General features: G+C 32.0%; 2 protein-coding genes and 1 long non-coding RNA gene across 3 annotated transcripts; 1 reads left to right on the forward strand and 2 right to left on the reverse strand.

Annotated features, from left to right (window-relative positions):
• Nucleotides 1–7824: 7824 nt before the first annotated feature.
• On the reverse strand, nucleotides 7825–8680 carry LOC122602834. The gene is made up of 2 exons (XR_006324407.1): nucleotides 8592–8680; nucleotides 7825–8210 (listed from the first exon to the last, which is right to left on the reverse strand). It is a non-coding gene; the product is annotated as an uncharacterized LOC122602834 (long non-coding RNA).
• LOC122602833 (LOB domain-containing protein 12-like) lies at nucleotides 8013–8890 on the forward strand. Its single transcript, XM_043775435.1, has 2 exons — nucleotides 8013–8236; nucleotides 8483–8890. Exons 1-2 carry the CDS (start codon nucleotides 8078–8080, stop codon nucleotides 8888–8890), a joined length of 567 nt encoding a protein of 188 aa, XP_043631370.1. The 5' UTR covers nucleotides 8013–8077.
• A 3173-nt stretch (nucleotides 8891–12063) lies between these two features.
• On the reverse strand, nucleotides 12064–20359 carry LOC122602829 (cytosolic endo-beta-N-acetylglucosaminidase 1). Its single transcript, XM_043775432.1, has 11 exons — nucleotides 19868–20359; nucleotides 17314–17451; nucleotides 16529–16638; nucleotides 16309–16420; nucleotides 16113–16220; nucleotides 15092–15204; nucleotides 14855–14936; nucleotides 14624–14704; nucleotides 13900–13955; nucleotides 13667–13802; nucleotides 12064–12936 (listed from the first exon to the last, which is right to left on the reverse strand). Exons 1-11 carry the CDS (start codon nucleotides 20342–20344, stop codon nucleotides 12223–12225), a joined length of 2127 nt encoding a protein of 708 aa, XP_043631367.1. The 5' UTR covers nucleotides 20345–20359; the 3' UTR covers nucleotides 12064–12222.
• Nucleotides 20360–20710: the final 351 nt, after the last annotated feature.

Here is a 20710-nt window from a genome sequence, read left to right on the forward strand (position 1 = left end):
TTACTTGCATAACTTGTTTCGTTTGTATCATCGGGTTTTGAAATATGGATTCTCTAAATTCTAATAATATTATTTTGTCAGGTTTGTAGTTAAACACATTACTGGTTAATTCATGTTTACAATACAATCCCATATGCAATATACTAAAATATGTCTCACCTAGTTAGCAAAACTCTTTAAGCTAACAATAAAAGTCAAAATCTAACATACAAATTAAACAAAAAACAACTTATAAAGCAATCATATTTTAAATAGGGAAAAACAAATATATCATGCTTGATTTGAAAAGTTCTCAAAGGTTCTCGTAAAAAAAAAAGTTCTCAAAATAACTTTACCCTAGTCAAAAGATAAAATGAGATCCAATATAATGTCGAGAACTGCGAGAACTAGTATTTAATTAAAAGATGGAGGGATAGTATGGTAATTTTGCAATTACAATTAGATCAATTACATTATATAATAAATAATAATAAAAAAACCTGAATCATTATCATTTACAGCAAATATATCTCATTCTCTCACCTTATTTCCATGAATTCGTTGATACATCGTCAAAATTTACTAAAGGATTTAGATCCTTTTTTTTTTACAAAAAGAGGTTAAAATGGATTAAAATAAAGATATCTTAATTCACACGGAGGAAAAGAATGGCTTGGATACAATCTATGAAGTATTCAAAATCATGAGATGGTTGAAGCCTTGAAGGCACCATCAATACATTCATTTCATTATTTGTTCTTTAAGTTGTATTCTGATTTAGAATCGTTAATCAATTTTTTGTTTCATTAGTACTGATGTAATATAATTTGTCATTTGGAGTTTTTGGGGCATACGTGATTCATCAATACTACAAACACGTAGAGGTTCTAAAAAATTGTGATTTTGTTTTGATCACTATAGGTGAATCACGATTATGGGGCATATGAGTTTACAACATATTCGAGATGTAACATATTCGTCATTAATATTTGGGGAATATGTGATTGCAGTAATATTAGACAACCATAACATACGCAACTGTGAAGTCAAGAAAAAAGGATGAAAATAACGTCTTTGTAACCAAAAAAAGGAAAAGCAAAACAAAGAACTGAAGCATAGATTCACATTCAACATGACACTTCTTCATTCACATTTACTTGTCTATTGTATCATTATTATTTATAATTCAAGAATTTGGTTTCATTCACATGTGTTCTCATGTTACACTCACTAAGTTATCAAGGTTTTTAACTTTTTTTTAGTTTCTTTAAGCATGTACAAAATTTTTGAGTTGAGTTGATGTTATTTTAGTCAGTAATATCCGTTATCATCCATTTTGACATTATTTATTCATAGTTTTAAAAAAACCTCCAACTCTTAAGTTCATTGTTTTATCCTTTTCTTTTAGTTCCATTTCTATGATATTCATCCACTGAGCCACTTTCTTTCTTTTTAAGATCATCATTGTCGGACTCTAATGGTGTTAAAAATCATAGAATAAATTGTCAAAATGTGGACTATATGCATTTACTCTAAACCAAATAAAACAAAGTTATAACCCATTTACATAAACGTGTTACAGTGTTGTACTCATTTGTTTAGCGTAAATCACACCCGATGTATTTCGGGCCTCATACGCATACATTCATTAAACATTTGTGAACGCAAGGACACAAGTGAGACGAATGACATACAATGTGTACATCGAAAAACACATGTTTCCCTGACAAACACATGTGGACATTAACAGGAACATATGTTCTAACTATTGTAAATTAAAATATTGACGGAAACAAACACACAGGTACGGTTGATCATAATCTGCTTGAAAAACCACACATGTACATTTGATTAAATCTTGGATGAATCCTTGACATTTATAAAATAACATACTCCTACAGTTTGACTGATCCACTTTCTTTCCTTTTAATTCTCATGCCCCTATTTTTATCAACCGACGATGCATGTGTTTTCCTTATATTCCCTTCGCCTCTATTTGGATCACCTAACCGTCCTTGTTCCCGTTTAAATCCTCCCCGCGCATCTTTGCCTAATGATGATTCCTTTATATCTGTACACATTGTCACAACATCATTTTCACACGGGTACATGATTTAACAAAGCTAATCCAAAACACATATTAACATTAGTTCATACTTAATGGAAACGACGAAGAACACACATTCGACAAAGCTAAAACCTAAAACCTCTCGTACCCAAACATTCATTACATAGTTGTAACCAATTGAACAACTGTGAACCGCCAAATACACAACTATTTGTAAACCAAACTGAACACAGGTGAACTACCAAACATACAAATGTGTACACCTAGCTAACAGCTAATCATAATATACTATCGGCTTAAAAAAACACCATGTACAACTGATCAAGCCGTCCATTGAGGTTAACTACCTCAAACACATGTGTCCCAATCTCAAACAACGATTACAACAACCATGAAACATGACATTACTATTAAAAAAAACAATATACTTACAACTAAATACATAATGTTTCAGATGTACCTTCAGCGAATTCACTTGATGTACCAGTTAAATCAGTCGTCGTCTCTTATATATTGGTAAAGTTGCTAAACGATTACAACATTCTTACCCTTGTCACTCCTAATTGTTCCTGCCAATTGAAAAACAAGAAAAATATGAAATTCATTAATCGTAATTACTTATATAAACACATGAATCGAAATTAGTTATAAAACCATATGAACCAACACATGAATCGAACAACAAAATTTTTTAGGTTAAAAAAAAACCTCTTTTACTCCTCATCATATGACAATCTTGTATCTATACTTGAAATTTTCCTCTTTAGTAGATCCCGGATTCTTAGTTGATAGCAGAAACACCATGAATTTTTTTCTTCAATTTCTGATTTTGTTTTGATTTTATGATTGGATTGAATCTTTCAAAGAAGGTTTCTGGAGTTTTCCACGGAGTGTTTGAGGGGCATCGGTTTGGGGTTTTTGTTTTCTGCTTTGTTTTTAATAAATGATTTGTTTTATTAATACTCATTTTGTATACCCATTCTACCCTTTATGCACGTTCCAGCCTTTTAATTGAAAGCTTATTTACACAAATGCCATAAAGTGTTATTAACCATTGATTTAGATAATCTAATGGATTAGATTAGTTCTCGACCTTTTACTAGTTCTCACAATAACTGCCCTCTATATATATATATATATATAAACGAATAGAAGAGAAGCATCTCGATTTTTTAATGAAGCATCCTGAAAATTTGATTATTTTTCTTCATGACCCACGATGTTCATTAAATGCTAAGTTAAGATGTCTGTTTTTTCCTTTTTTTTAACTAATTTATTCCAAATATTTTAGTTAAAAATTACAAGTAACTAGTTCATAAACTAACAACTAGGTTCTTATTTACCCTAAAGGCTAAATTACTTTGTAGATTGTAACTCTGCAAAAGTGGTTATGCTTCTTTGTGTGTGTGTTTGTGTCTATAACATTATTTGAAAAGTTAAGTGTACTTTGTTGATACTTCTTGTTTTTTCTTAAAATAAAATAAAAATAAAAAATTATTACGATTTGCTAATACAAATATGTCATAATCCAAATGACTAAGATTTACTGTAATAAAGATATACTTTGTCATAAAATCATACGAGTATATGATATATGATATTTGATGAAGTGACATGTCATATATTTGGTTTGTTAAGTGCAACAAGGCATTTTAATTGGGATCGATTTTTTCTCTTTAGTAGCTGTATTTGTTTGCATTTTGATTTAATTTCTCAAGTTGCCAAATGAGTAATATTTAGTTACATAGTTTTTGATTAATTCGGACACTTATTATAAACCAGTCGTCATTCCAAGATTTAAAATTGATTGTCAAAGTCATAAATAATTCTTAGGTATGATACGTTTATATATATGATACATATACATATATACTAAATTATGTCCCGTTGAAGCAATATAATTAAACTGATAAAGAAAAATTATGGATATTATTATTATTATTATTATTATTATTATTATTATTATTATTATTATTATTATTATTATTATATGTATATATATCTTAAAAGGAAAAAATTATGGATATTATTTAATCATGTTTACCTAAAATATAAGTACACTATATAGCTATAACAAAGAATCATTAACGAGCAAATAGCTCAATGATACAAGGTATTCATACAAATCTTTCACTGATGATCCAGGTTCGAGTCTTATTGAGGGGATAAGGTTTTATCTCAAATAAATGTTGTGTTTTTAGCCAATTTAATTAAAGTTTTTCCAACTATAATGTATTGAGGGTGAGAAGTCTCTCTAGCGTGGACCCGATTAAGACAACGTAAGCTAAATTTCTTGTTGCGAGCAATTGATTTACACTTTTCACAAAAAAAAAAGTTAAAAAAAGAATCGGAAAGTTATAGTCTTAAATTTATCACTATAATGATTAGAATTAATAATTATAATTAATGAAGATGACATGTCTAAGCACATGACAACTCAAATATAACGATTTAATGAAAAAATAATAAATAATATAACACTAATTTGGCAAGCTATATATAATATGATAAAATGAAATATGTGGTTGTTAGATATCCAATTTTGGGTGTTGAATCCTCACATACCAATATTTTAATATATATATATATATATAAATGCTTAGGCCCCCATGCTTTTCATGGATTAAAAAAAAAAGATGTGAGGGGTTCTACACTCAAGTTGGGTATCTAACAGCCACATACTCTATACCCTCATACAATATAAATGACAACTAAAATAATAAATATTCTCTCTTACAGGTATATAATGATGGTATTTAGCGTTTCGATTATATATTACTACAACAAATATGTTATTTCTTAACACTTATTTATTCTCACTTTTTAAAATGTTAAAAAAAAATTAATTTGCTCACACTTATAAATGTGTGAAAAAGAACTCACATTTAAAAGTGTGAATAAAGTTAAAGGATTAAAAAATTTTCACAATTATATATGTAGAAACAAAAAGTTCACATTTTCAAGTGTATAAAAATATATAATTGTTCACACTTAAAAGTGTGGAAGTAATTCGTGACACCAAATTTCCTCACAAATTAGCTCTCACACTTTTAAGTGTGAACATTTTGATTATACATTTATACTTGTGAAAAAAAAGATATGACTTTATTATTTTTTTCACACTTTTAAATGTGAATTTTTTCATACAATTTTAAATGTGAACAACTTAACATAATTTTTCACATTTTTTAGAAATGCGAGGAAATAATTGTGAGCAATTGACATTTTTGTTGTAGTGTATCTCTATTATTTTATAAAAATTATCATACTCTCCTAACATTTTTAAACATCCTCTTTCATAAAAATGTCTCTATGTGAAATGACCATTCTACTCTTAATGAATTAATTAGTTTTCTCTTTTTTATTCATTAATTTAAATATCTTCATTTAAAATACCTATAATACTCTTAATGAAAAAATATACAGCATAGACTCATCAACTTTAAAATAACTACACTACCAATTTTAAATTAATTATTTTTACAATAATAACCACACCGCCACCACCACTACCAACCACCACCGCCAACACCATACCGTCGCTACAACCACCACCGCCGTATTATGCGGGTAAACTGATAATATTTTTTAAAGTTTCTTATTAAACAAAGAGATATGAGATTAACTATTAAAATTTCTTATTAAACAAAAAGATATGAGATTAACTATTAAAATTTCTTATTGAACAAAGAAAATTTTTTTTATTATTAAGGCTCAAATATCAATTTTCAATAAGAGTTTTGGAAAGTTAACACCTAATAAATTAGCAGGCCCTCGAATAACACCTAATAATTAGCAAGTCCTCAATTATCTATGGGAAATCCGTCACCTAACAGTTAAAGTTAACTAAAATATGTGTTCGGATGAAGAAAGTTTTTAATTAGGTCCGGGTACAACTGTACAAGATTATTAAAACCGAGCCCGTCATAATCCCTACATGAAAGATAACTGCAATTGTTAAAATAAATTAAATCAATAATGAGAGTATATGAACTTGAGAACAACTTGCCATATATGGACAATCGTACAATATATTCGGATCTTCTCCCCGATTCAATGGTTTTTAATCAAATTGTATACAATCAAATTTCGATAATGAACCCTAAATTTACCATTTATATAACTTCACCGTCCCATTTAAGTCATTTTCAAATAGAAAGATTTTAGAAGCAAACGTTGAAGGTTATAAATGCTATACTTCTAATTAAAATAGAACATAGTTTTTCCCCATTTGATCATGTTATAACGAAACCCCATTTCCATGTATCGATCAAATCTCTAGCTAGTTGCTAGTCATTGTCACATATGTATGACATGATTTTCGAGTCTTATTTCAATTATATATCATCATCAATATTTATCGTTGTTAGTTTGTTACCAATCCGGGATTAACTTAGTCCCACATCTCTTCAATTCCAATTCTTACTCGATCGTCTTAACAATCTTGGCTATAGTTTTAGTTTTGACGTGTGATGTATGACTGCATATGTGTGGTATCAGTTGACTTGGATCCATCTCAGCTCCTCCAATTCATTACAAGAAAAGAAATATTTTGCGACGGTTAGTTGTACCCCCACTTGTATGTAAACCTAAAGTATTTTGCAACTATCTTTGCGGCAAAATCTAGTGTAACCCACGCTTTATTAATTAAAATGAATAATAATAAAATAAAGTGGGATCAAGATATTTGTTAAAACTAAAATTTTGGCAAACAAATATTTACAAACTAATTTTGTTAAATGATATTAACCAATAAGATTACTTCTAAATTAAACTAAAAAAATATCAAAATTTTAAAAATCATACATACGTGTACTCAATTTTTTTTTTTTAAAGATCTATAGTCTACTATTACTTTTAAATTACACAAATATTTGAGATGAACTCGTTGAAATACTAGTAAGCCACTAACCTCATTGAAATAATAGTACTAACTAGAAGGATAAAACCATTAATGCTATAATCATACATAGTCATTACTCATTAGTCATTATATAACTAATATAGTAGTTATTAGAAAATAAAATATAATGTTATCATGTAAAACTAACACAACCAAAACATAGACGAGTTCTGTAAATTTCGACTTGTACGTTTACTATAACAAATATGTCATTTTCTCACATTTGTTTTTTTATATTTTTAAAAAGTGTGATGAATTTTGTTAATTTAATCATATTTAAAATTATATATAAATAATTTACATTTAAAAGTGTGAATAAATTTAAATTGTGTAAAAGAAAAAATCACACTTTCAAGTGTGTAAAAAAATATATCAATTGTTCATACTTAAAAGTGTGAACATTAATTTGTAACACCTATTTTCTTCACACATGTAGAGTGTGAAGAAATCATATGTTACAAATTGACTTTCACACTTTTAAGTGTGAAAATATTTGACAATTGTTCACACTTTTAAGTGTTAAGATTTTGTTTACACATTTATAAGTGTGAGAAAATTATAACTTTTGAAATTTATTCACATTTTTAAATAAAATTTTTTTTTCTACACATTTTTGTGTGATTAAATTCATAATTTTTTTCACACTTTTTATAACCAAGTGTGAACAAATGAAATTTTTTTGTAGTGGTTAATTTAGTTTTGAAAGGTGACTCTCTAGCGCGGACCCGGTTAAGACAACGTAATCTAGATCCCCTGTTGCGAGCAAATCATCTAGTAGATTGAATCTTGAATTTTACCTCAAGAGACGAAAGTCTACCGAGTAAATTAACCTTAGATTGACACACAACTAAACTATCGAAGTAGTTCACATATATAGCTGTATTAGCGGGATATGTTTTATTGTCTTTATTTATTTGAGTATACGTGAAAGTTCTGATATAAAACAAATAATTAATAAAACTACGCGTTGATGTAAGTTATAGCATACAGTTACTACTTACTCCCAATATAAATAAACACAAAGAGTAGTACACTTCCATTCTTCACAGATAGCCCTCAATATTAAACCTCTTGCTGCTACTCCTTTGACATTCTCTCTCACTTTCTCACACAGACACATATATAAAATGGCACCAGGACATTCTCCATGCGCGTCATGCAAGCTACTACGAAGACGGTGTGCCAAAGATTGCATTTTCGCACCCTACTTCCCATCCGATGAACCCCACAAGTTTGCCATTGTTCACAAGGTCTTCGGTGCTAGCAATGTTAGCAAGATGTTACAGGTATATATTTATGATTTATATATACATATCCACAAATATCTGCCCATATTATATGTACATGATGTTACGAACCTCTGTTTACAGTTGAATATATTTCTCTATTTGTTATGTTACACTACTAATTAAAAAGTCATAAATAACAAAGTTATATGCAAGTGTAAATTCGTATAAAAAAAAAGTCATATTTGTTATGTTTACGAACCCCTTCAAATTAAGCTAATAAATTCGTATAAACTATTGTTTTAGGAGCTTCCGGTTCATCAAAGGGGGGATGCAGTGAGCAGCCTAGTTTACGAAGCGAATGCTAGAACAAAAGACCCTGTGTATGGATGTGTCGGAGCGATTTCATACTTACAGAAGCAGGTTTCTCAATTGCAGATGCAACTAGCCATAGCTCAAGCAGAGATGTTATGCATCCAAATGAACCAAGAACCTCATCATCAAGCACCCGCACCAGCGGCATCTACTGCTAATGGTCTGCTTCCGGTTCACCCTATGTTATCAGATGATGTCTTCTCAAGGGTTTCTGCAGATGACATGTCATATTCATGTTTACATAACATCACTAATCATCATCAGTACTTCAACTTCAGTTCTAACAATGTGATTCAGTATGACACTCTAAAGAGAGAATCTTCTTTTCTTTGGACATGATAAAGTAAACTTATCATTCAAACTGTTTCAAAATATAATATTAGATTTCCAATCTTGACTTTTTATGTTCAAGTCATGCCTCAGATGCTTCTTGTGTGTGTGTGAAAGAGAATAATACTCACTTAGGATTTGTCTTTATTAGAATCAGAGCAAGACAACAAAACAATAACAAGTTAAGAGCAGGTAAATGTTTGAAAACATGGGGAGGTTTAATGGAGTCAACCCTAGCATGTGCCACCATTAAAACTATAAAAATAAACAAATAAGTAGTCCAATAGGAAAGCATCGATTTTCGGAATCTAACGCGTTACGTACTAGTTAATGTGCACGAAGACTAAGTTATAGGATTGAGGATTGAGATCCTTCCATGTTGAAGCCAACAGAGTTATCATGTTCTCTCACTATACAAAGAATTTACATAAAGCTGAGGTCCCGCCATTCCCTTTTAACAAAAAGGCCCATTATTCTTACATATATGTATGTGAACATGACCTCTTATGTTGTCTTCAACATAACATCCACACAAAAAGATAGGTTCATCCACATGGAGAAGTTTGTTTTTCGGGTGATAACACTTGAATCTTATAACTAGTTTTGTAGGATAAGAGCGAACGTCTGAATGCATAATCATTATTAGATAAACTAATAAGAATGTATGAACATGTATGGGTATTTTGACAGTCAGAATGCTAAAGTACTATTGGAGTATGTACTAATGTGTATAACATTGGCGTGTATGTACAACAAATTACAGAAGTTCATATATCTGTTAAGAGAAAATGCTTAAATGGTAACGTACAGTGAACTGAGCCATGATCTCTTAACGGGTCGGTGTCTATATGAAATAGACAAGGTCTGCTAATTAGAACCAACTAGCGTGTTCTCGTATCAGGAAAATAAATAAGGACTAAAAATAGGCATCTTTACTTGGATTCTATGCTAAATGCCAATCAAAGAAACCTCAAACAACAGGAAACTCAAGAACTTAATTAGTTTATCATGTTATAATTATAGATAGATTCTGAGGCATAACAATTCATGCCTTGAACACTTGTACTTATGGCATGCATAACAGTACGAGGTTTTCGCTATATGTGTTTAACGTGATTAAGAAAGCTAGTTCACGTGGAGTGGGTGGTGGGTAGACTAATGAGTTAATTATGACAAGTAAAGGGCAAACACATAACTATGACTTAGTGGTCTTAAACTATTATTAAAAAATGATTATCAGAAAAATGTTTTTAAAACCTATCTCTGCAATGCAAATGTGTATATAAATATAAATACGAAAATACTCAATCAATCCAATCCATGTGTTTGGATCAATGGAAAAAGATAAACGAAATGAATACAAATGCAAATTTGAAGTTAGCTATAGATTCCTCACTCAAATAGTTTAATGATGAAAGCATTTTTTAAAGTCAAAACACTGCTAACAAATAAAGCTATAATAATTTATACAATCACCGTCATATTCATATATAAAAGCCCCACCAATACAGAGCATGTGCATTTACGGATGGTAATCTCACATGGAATATTAGTTGCAATAAACATAGAGCAATGAAAAGGTACTTGCAGAGTTCAGGTTGCGTCGTAGTTAATATTTGAATTCAGTACCAATTTAGGGGTGGTAGTTCTTTGACCCATCAAACTTATGCATGGGTTGATTTGGCTATACATTATCTAAAACAAACAGCTCAAAAATAAACGAGTCAAATGGGTTGTTATTTGCCCAAAGGGAATTTCACATATCGTCATATCTATTTACAATATTTATCAATATCAATAAAAAAAATAAACTTATAAACCATTTTATCAAATTAAAATCACAGTACAGTAATTACCATGTAGTTTTATAATTGTATTTAACATTTTACCAACCAAATAGTCAAACATGTCCCTGGGTCAACCCTATTCCTACAAATAATTCACTTGTTTGAGCCTATATTGCTTAGTTATTCAACCCGCCTATTTTGTCATCTCTAGATAATATATATATTTGCAGAGCTAGACAATTGTCATTTCTAACTATGTCTACTGTTGTTAGTAATAGCTGAGTTCAAAACTAAAAAAGTTATTAGACAACAGTTCATGGAATATGTACACGTGATACATGTCAAATTACTTTGAAAAATTAGAACAGAACGAACACTCATACGTGTATCAATAATAGAGTTAATCAGTACCTAAATGCTACGGATGATAACACATTTATCACAGACCAAATATTGTGCACTATATATATATATATATATATATATATATATATATAGAGTCCGTGACAATGTTTCTATTACCTAAAAGAAAAAAAAAATCAATTCTATAAATGATGATGCTAAGATAACAACAAAATAATATGAAAACATAAGAATAGAACATACCAAGAAAAAGTGAATTGAAACAACTATTGACGACAAGGAAGAAGATTAGTCAAAGTGATAGAAAATAAATATAAAAGAAGTGGTTCACTTTCAAGGATAATAAAATTAAAAACTTGTAATTTCACCCATTTGACTATGGAGGGCTCGAGGGGGGATGCTTCCAAATGTGGGTTGGTTAATGTTTCTGAAGACATTACCCTAATTTGAGTTTGGTTTCTTCTGCAAAGTGAAAACATACCCAAAAAGTGTTTTGGTTCACATTTAGTGTGGCAAAAAAAGGTGGTGCCAAAGTCTAATATTCTTCTTATTTCTTCTTTCAAGAAAGATCTGTCATATTGCAAACTACTCGTAATTATGATCATAGCACATGCAATGTGATTAATTATTATTAATCTAATGAACTATCATTATCCAAGTAATCCAATCTCAGATTTATTATGAAAATATCACCCAGTATGATACCAGAACCTCCTAAGGGTAACTTCCAGACTTGCTCACATTTAATTGTCGGGCTCTGCTACTTGTTTTCATAATAAAGACACTTGCTGTTATCTACTTTAATATCGTGAAGCTTGAGAGTTTTAGAATTTAATAATTACTTATACAACCTATTGACTATACTAATGAAGATTAATATACTTTTTTGATATATTTTTTTCTCAAGAGTAAAGCTTATAGTATTTACTAAACTTAGCTTTAAGATATATAACTACAGATGATAGAAACACTACGTAGATTATATGTTTGCACACTACATAGCCCAGAAGTGACCATTATTTTGGTAAAAACTATCAAAATAGTGAAAATTTTCACGTAACATTTATTTCTGTGACATATATTTAATTGTAAATTTATAACATCCAGGAACATATCAATAACAACATATATAAAAGCGAAATATAAACTATGGTAAGAGACATTTTACAAAGGGCTATAAAGCAACATAATCTACACACCTTCAACATGCAACCGAAGGAAAGGAGATTCCACAAGTTCCTGGCAATCACCATTGATGCCACAAGCTTGGATGATGAATTTGAGGCTTGAAACACCATCTGGGACCAAAAGCTCAGAAAAATAATAAGCGTTCACCAATGCTACTCCAACATACTTTGATGCTTGTGCTGATTCATTTGGTTCAGTTTCAACATAAATGTTGTACTTGGAAAATACAGAAGAGAGGCCGTGATTCAATGTCCAGAGAACTTTAAGGGAAAGGGTTTTGTTTCCCTGAGAATCAGATGTCCAGTTGACATTTTGGCTTTCAAGATGCCACTCTGAGGCTCGTGGGAAAACTATGTTATCAGTAGAAGATTTAATTGACATATGACCAAGAACTGCATAATATTCTGATGGATCACGAACTGAGGGTGAATTTAGCCTCCTTACTGTAGGATTTGAATTGTAGCAAACAGCGTGAATTTCAGTTAACGTGGATCCTTCCATTGTGATGCTACTCTCTTGTATGACCCATTCTGGTGCTGTTTGATGCTTTTTCACATGACGTGGCATAATGACACTGTTAAAGTTGCTTGAGAACCGTCCCATAGTAAGCAAGGCGTCTCCCCAAGATGCAAGAAGAACTGAGGTTTTCTTTTCAGTGTCTGCACTGTTTATGAAATGAAGACAAAGACCAATCACAGAATTCCCGTCTGATTTCACCTGTCGAAAAAATGTATGTATTAATCGGTTGTCAAAGGTTGTGATGCTTTTCAGTTTCCTGAGTCTACAAATTACTTGTAATTTATTGAGGATGCTAAGTGGATGGGTCGGGCGGCGTGAGTATGTAACAGGTCAAATTGGATCATTATTCCTTACATCTAAATCAGGTTGGTTTGACCCGCAAATATTTCCTTTAATCCATTTTTTAAATAATTATGATGTTAACAATGATTATGTAAACAATGTCATTAAAATTACAACAATAATCTGATCCAAGGATAAGAGCAACTCTGGCATCTTTCAATTCACTCGCTTAATTTCTAAAAAAATTTTAATTGATTTGTTTAAGATGAAATCCAACGCAAATCGACCCGTATGATATATATCTATATATATATATATATTTTAGGGACATCTTAATATAGGGACCATTAGGGACATGTAACTTACACATGTGTAAATTGTAACTTACACATGAGTAAGTCGTGGTGGCGGTGGTCGCCGTCGCCGGAGGATAATGGTGGTGGTCGGAGATGATGGTGGTGGTGGTGGTGGTCGGAGATGGTGAAAAATGAATGATTGAGAAGTGTCCCTGATTTAAAAGTGTCCATAAATTAATTTTTCACTCTCTCTCTATATATATATGTGTTACATAAATATAACTAGTTATCAGTTATCACATGTACTGAACCATCCACAACAAATTCAGACCAAGAATATGATGTCTTACCGAGTATGTAAAGTGGAGTGGTGAATTCCCCAGACGAAGTTCTCCCAGAAAGATTCTTCTTGCCACATAAGCATTATCTTCAAGGACTCCTTTAAATGTGATATTTCCTCCTCCACTATACGATGCTTCTTTAAAACTATAAGTTCCAAAGTGTAAACTGTATTAAAGAAAGAAAAAAAAGGTGCAATCTGTTACACTAGAATTCATTAAACACAGGAAGTTTCAGTCCTTACTCAACAAATGCTTGAATTGTTTCAGTTGCAGCATCTCCAGATAACTCAAGACATGGCTATCAAACACAGTCAGATGTAAGTTAAAGAAGACAGGCCATGATGCTATGCTCAAGACATTTGAAACACCTAGAGGTGGCAATTTCGATAAATTACTTATGAAGTTGTCAGGGTTACATTGAGCTGATCAAAAGGACCAAACCAAAAAATTCAGCTAAAGGAGGGGACATGTCAAACAGGTTGAAATCATTCAAAGTCATATTTTTTATGCATACAACCTCCTAAATGGAATCTACAATATTTAGAAAAACATTGCAGTCATAATTAACATATCAAATATTTGAAAATAATGCAAAATGAACAAAGAAGTGTTTGTAGGTCAACCCAAACGGCACTAAAGTTTGACCTGAATTGACCCCTACTCAACCAGCCTGACCCGCCCATTGCCACCTTTAGTGACACCAAACAAGTAGTGTGAACCTATAGAGATCAAACTTAAACTAAACTTTCCATTTTTATTTTTTTTACCGAGTGTCAGAAAGAGCAAATACACACTCTCTTAGCATCACACTTGATGGTTTCATATAAGGATAAAAAGCAACCACGGTGGTAACTTTAATGGTCTCCACAGATAACATAAATCTTAGATGCAGAAATGTGAAAAGAAAACCCAACTATCATAGCATAAAATGTAACGGTCGCAAAAGAAATTATAAACATATGCTACCTGAAAGCTTTGATTCGAAATATTGTTCCAAGGTGCATCTGAGACTAGACTTCCATCAACAGATAGATGGTAACCATGACCCTAGAAAAATATAAGTGAGCTTTAAAGCTAAAAAGGTGAAAGGTTTAATGTTGTAGTTGATGATCAGCAACTGCTTACATGCTGGATGGATATTCGTTTGCTTTTGTTTTGAGAAAAGGCAATTGAAAAAACAATATATATGCTATATACCTGATCGAAGTTTGAGTAGAATGGAAGAACTCTAGGATAAGTTTGTGATATTCCCCATGATTTCTCAACTTGACTCCACCACCTAACAACATATTACGTATGAGTAAGTATGTACAGAAGTGCAACCTCTTATAAACTTAAGAGGTTGATAGTCTTGCAGGATTAAAATAAAAATGCCTTGGGAAGAAATTTAAAAAAAAAAATGAGTTAAACTTGAGCAATAGTAGAGTACACTACCGATTCTGAGCAGTCTGAAAGTTAGGGGGTTGCTTAGTCTCGTAAACCCATCCAGGAGCAAATATGGCGGCTGACACATCATCTTTCTTTAGTACATCAAGTGCCACATTTGTCTACATTGCAAAAGATTATGATTGTTATATCTCGTATATGGTTTCCAACTCTTCATCTTATAAGGTTTACCTCAACACCGGTAAAGAGTGATAAATGTCTAGTACTTTAAACAAATTGAGAAATGGTGTTGGCGGTTTAAATGACATCAATTACTTTAGTTAATTGGGATCTACTTGAGACAGAAGATATGTCGGGTTAAGCTTTAATAAGAGTCAGGAGGTGTAGAGTTCACACTCGTATGAGATTACTTAGTTGACATGATAAAGGGCAGGGTTCAAGGGGTAGAGTCCCCGTGGGCCACAAAATCTCATGGATGGTAGCAACTTTTCAACTCCATTTGTCCCACCAATTTGTTTTTCCACCACAACAAACTGCTGACACCCAACCCTTTAACAGTATTTTGCCCCAGATTTCTTTTCTTTCTGTATTTATAAAATTGGATTCTTCTTAAAACATAACTAACAGACGATAACATGTGTGTTTTTCTCTAGCTTGTAGCAGAAAACCCGATTGTATGAATTAATGATTTACAGAGTTTGATAACCCGATGCAAATGTTGATTGTAATATCATTTTCTGATAGTGATTTCAGCATGATTCAAAGTTCATCCAAGTTATTCTTGATTATTAGATACCCTTCAGACAGTTTTCCAACACATTGGATGTGTAATCTAACAACGGTATGTTTATCTAATGAACGGTTTGCAGCCTAACAACTAAGCTATATTTGATGCTTACTTTTTAACTGAAAGACTCACCCACGCATCACCACTTTCCATCCTTTGTCCCATCGGGGACGTGAAACTACAACCTCTTGGTTGTTGAGTCACTTTAATACCGCTAGGCAAAAGACCTTTCCAGGTAATATCTTCAGAAGTACAAGTTTTCAAGATTAAATAGCCACATACCGTCCATTGTCCATCACCATAAGTGCCTCTACCAAAAACATCAATCCCCATGTACACATCAAACTTTCTATTCCCGGCAACAGCAGCAGATGACCTTGGATAATCTTCCTACAATACATAAAATCCCATAAGATAAGAGTGGACAGTCATGAGTCATGACAACCAATCAATGAAAAGGAAAATAACTATAGAGTACCTTCCAGGAATAGTTCATGAAAATGCCATCACATATATCAAAAAAGGGCTTGTTTTTGTCATTTAATTGATCTTGCCATATGAGCTGACCCTCAATTGTTATACTGTCATACCTACAAAATAATACCACAAAGTATATCAAAAAATATAGCACATTTAGAGGGAAAAGAAAGACATCACTATATACAATTTATGAAAAACATAGTTTTCGAAACACCTACCAGATAACTATAGATCCGGGCATTGAAGAATGCATAACCTGGGTTAAATGGCTGACAAATTTCTTTAAGATAGGAATTTTTTTGATGTCCAAACTGACCTCCATATTTATCTGTCAAAACAGGCCAAGCAAAAACCATGGTCTAGTTAAGTCACCATCAAAAATTCAAAAATGGGTAAACAGACCCACAGAGGAGGTTTCCCCTGATCGGGTTACCCAGGGAGGGTGAGTCTTTGGACATAGTGTAGCGGGGTTTTTTGCCCAATAAATCATCTAACGCGAAGAAAAGTTATTAAGCCCAAAGTTAAACAAAGAAAACCTTACTGATAAAAAGTTATATATTATACATATAAGAAGAAGAACGTTTTCACACGTTTACTTCTTTAGCGTACATTTATGTCCTTTCATATATCTCAATTATAGGTGTGTTCCAAATGTAAAGCATCATGCTTCATTTTCTTTTTTTTACCTTCTAATTATCAAAGTTGCATTTCCAAAATAACGGTGTGTAGCTAATCAAAACTGTCCTTTTTACCATAAATGCTACAGATCGAGCCTAAATGTTTTCAAGCATATTCATGTGGCATAAAAAACTACAGTGTTAAGAGACAGATAATATGAAGTAACAAACCAAAGCTAGTAATGAATGACATTAAATACGCCTCTTAGAAACAGAAAACAGGATGTTATATAATAGAGTATCCGGCCCAAACAAAGTAAGAAACATATAGTTACTCGTTAATCAGACTCTAATCAGGAAGGCACATGATAAAGATATAAGATTACCAGCCACCCGTCAAAGCCCAACGCAACAGCAAGTTCAGACAAACGCTCAGCATACATCTCAGCAATTGTAGTTGTTTCCAGGAACTGCTCTGCAATCAATTTTCCTTCAGCCCACTCTACTATAAAAGTTCCCAACACCTAGAATTCCGTAAACAGTTAAACACAATTACAACCCAGCGAGAATAATATCACATAAGCTACATCCAATTTAAGTAAATGTGCTAAATATTCAGAAATTCCAGCATAATATTGTTTCATGTATTTCCTCCATGCTTTCTCATTGATTAACTTCAAATATTCGCAGCCAATAGCTCATGGTCTAGTACTAGCGTTTAATTACCAAATTAGGGAATACTATGACTAACAACTAACATTTGCCGTATAAACACAAAAAACAAAAACTTCTAAAAATTTCGATTATAATCTAAAATCTATGTAACTTCATACATACAGTATCATATTTATAAATGACCGATTAACTCCATAACATAAAATAAAGATAAAATGCACAAACATCATCTAACCAACCGGGTTGGATCAAGTGGTTAGAGTGCATCCGGAGATAGAGGTTAAAAGTTCGATTCTAATGTTCAGCAAAGTTGGAGGTCCTTTTCTACCGGTTTCTCTATCTTCAGGGAAAAGTTGTCTACATCTCAACCTCATGCATCAAAAACTGTATTGGGATTGGGATTCAGAACACGTTGAATACCACATAGGTTATTGTGTGTATCATACTTCCATACTCTATTTTATGTTATATAATTTAAATTTTTCTTAATGTATGTATATGACATTCTGACCTATTATAACCTGAAATCGATGCCTGGTGGTGTTAGTTAGGATACTATGAACCACTGAATGACCTGGCAGATAACGTGACGACTTCGGTGATTCCCATGTCAGCAGTTTTTGTTAGATAATTATTTGTCTTTTTGGTCGCCAAATCTTAAATTTGTAATACACCAAAAAAAAGGTTTGAAACTACGCCCCACCTTATTACAAGTATTTGTAGTTTATCCCAAAATAATTATTGCTAGATATAATTGATCAAATTTCCCATATTGCCCTTAACTGAAATAATATTAAAAAAAAGAGTAAATTACATTTTTCGTCTTTTAAGTCGTCACGTTTTTCATTTTTGATCCCTGAAGTGAAAAAATATCAACTTTAACCTTAAAGTTGGCAAAAATCTGCAATCAAGGTCCTTCCTCTCGACGGCGTTTATTTTTGGCCGTTGACGTACGTACGTGCTAAACACGTGAGGGCACTAATGTCATTTCACGTTAAACCGAGGGACGAAAAATGAAAAACATGTCAACTTAAGGGACAAAAAATGATAATCATACAAATAAATTTATTCTTCCATTATTTCTTTTCCGATCATCTTCACCGATCATCTTTTCCGATGGAGTTTTCCGACCATCACAATAGGTTCGGTCAGTAACATTTTCGTCCACCCACTGACCAACTCCATTTCTAGCTAGCCATTGACAGCTGATAACTTTTCCCCCTTCTTGTTCCGTTTCTCACCAGTTATTCAAGATGTGCTTTTTTTGTTTATTTTGATTCAAGATCTTTGTATGTTTATGACATTTTAAAGATCTGATTTTACATTCACCGAATATAAATGAAGTATATACTGAAAAAGCTTTGGTTTTTATATGTTGGTTTCTTATATTTCGACGATGGGGTTGCAGCGGCGGATTCTAGTGAGGTGGGTTGCAGCGGTGGGTTTGGTGAGGTAGGGTTGTTACAGTGGTGGGTTTTGCGTGTATATCAAATGAAATAAGTCAAGTCTAGGAACAGAAGACTGAGGAGACCAAAGTTAGAAAAAGAGGAAGGGGATGACATGTTTGAACTATAATTTGGTTGATTGGTTGTGTTTTGAATGTCATGAATTTGAGTAAATGATTTTGTTTGTGGTTTAGATTTGGATTGAAAGTCGAGTTTTTATTGGGTATCATCGAAAAATAAATTTCTAGTCGGAAAATTCCATCGAAAAAGATGATCGGAAAAAAAAATGGAAGAATAAATTATTTGTATGATTTTCATTTTTCGTTCCTCAAGTTGGCACGTTTTTCACTTTTCGTCCCTCGGGTGTAACGTGAAATGACAATAGTGCCCTCACGTGTTTAGCACATGTGTATCTTAACGGCCAAAAATAAACGCCGTCTAGAGGAAGGACCTTGATTGCAAATTTTTGTTAACTTGATATTTTTTGACTTCAAGGATCAAAAGTAAAAAACGTGTCAACTTCAGGGACGAAAAATATAATTTACTAAAAAAAACAAAAACTATACTATATTGAATAAATACCAAAGGATAAAACTGTCATATCAGCCAAAAGTTACATATATTAAGCCGAGTATTTTTGTAAGACAGGGGCTTAGAAGAAGAAATAATTTTCAAAAAAAACTACTCGTAACTAAAATAAATAAATAAAACCTAGAAATAGTTAGCAATTTAGTATCCAATCAAACCAAACAATAAACAAACTAATTTAGAAACAAAAAACAAAAAGTCAAAGTTAAACAAAATGAAAAAATAAAACTACCTTGACACCATGGAGATGAGCGGTATTAACCCAAGAAGGTGGCGGCAAAGTGACCAAATTATGTGAAAAGTAGATAAAAACATCAATCAAATACCAATGCCATATGGAATAAGCATCCGCATTATTTCCACCTTGAATCCATTTATCATCATTAGTATAACCTCCTTCCATATCATGACACACCATCAGCCTACGCCTATTCGGCAGCATCACGTCGTCATCACGCTGTCGTCGTAACGCAACCGACGATTTGTTGAACTCGAAGTGAAACGAATCGAAATATGTACGGAGTCTTAAGTCTTCAAGTGTTTTGATTGGGTAAGAAATTGGTGGCGATGGAATATTGGGATTGAATATGGGTTGGGAATCAGTGGTGGTCATTTTGGGGAAAATTAGTGAAATGATTGAAGTGTAGATGTTGTGAATTGTAATCAGAGTTTGGCGGTCTATATATTTTTCAACAAAGTTTAACAGCATCGATTCTAAATAGGAAAAGAAGATGGTGACTTTTCTTTTTGTATTAGTGTTCCACATGAGGTTTGAGTAATTATTATTATTAAGATAAGATTACAATACTCGGAAATAAATATTAATCTAATAGTAATGAAAATGATATAAAAAAATTAGTCAAAACGTGATCTTGGGTTTCATTACTTGATGAATCGATATATTATATATAATTGGGATTGTTCACCACTAGACCGAAATAGTACTTACTTGATGGATCGATATTGTTCTTTGATATTTGTTTGTGGAAATGAGTTTTTAGTTTGATTACATGAATAAACTTATTTTATTTTATAAGTAGATAAGATAAAGGGAATAACGTGTTAAAGATTTAAG

The sequence above is a fragment of the Erigeron canadensis genome, chromosome 6 (assembly GCF_010389155.1).
Source record: "Erigeron canadensis isolate Cc75 chromosome 6, C_canadensis_v1, whole genome shotgun sequence".
Classification (NCBI taxonomy): domain Eukaryota; kingdom Viridiplantae; phylum Streptophyta; class Magnoliopsida; order Asterales; family Asteraceae; genus Erigeron; species Erigeron canadensis.

Bases quoted from the DNA above. Each gene is read 5' to 3' on its own strand.
- LOC122602833 (XM_043775435.1), top strand. From the start codon at position 8,078: ATGGCACCAGGACATTCTCCATGCGCGTCATGCAAGCTACTACGAAGA. The intron at 8,237-8,482 runs GTATATATTTAT...CTATTGTTTTAG, and splicing joins ATGTTAGCAAGATGTTACAG to GAGCTTCCGGTTCATCAAAG.
- LOC122602829 (XM_043775432.1), bottom strand. From the start codon at position 20,344: ATGCTGTTAAACTTTGTTGAAAAATATATAGACCGCCAAACTCTGATT. The intron at 13,956-14,623 runs GTAGCATATGTT...TGTGTTTGATAG, and splicing joins TTTCGAATCAAAGCTTTCAG to CCATGTCTTGAGTTATCTGG. The intron at 12,937-13,666 runs GTAAGACATCAT...TTTTTTCGACAG, and splicing joins CACTCCACTTTACATACTCG to GTGAAATCAGACGGGAATTC.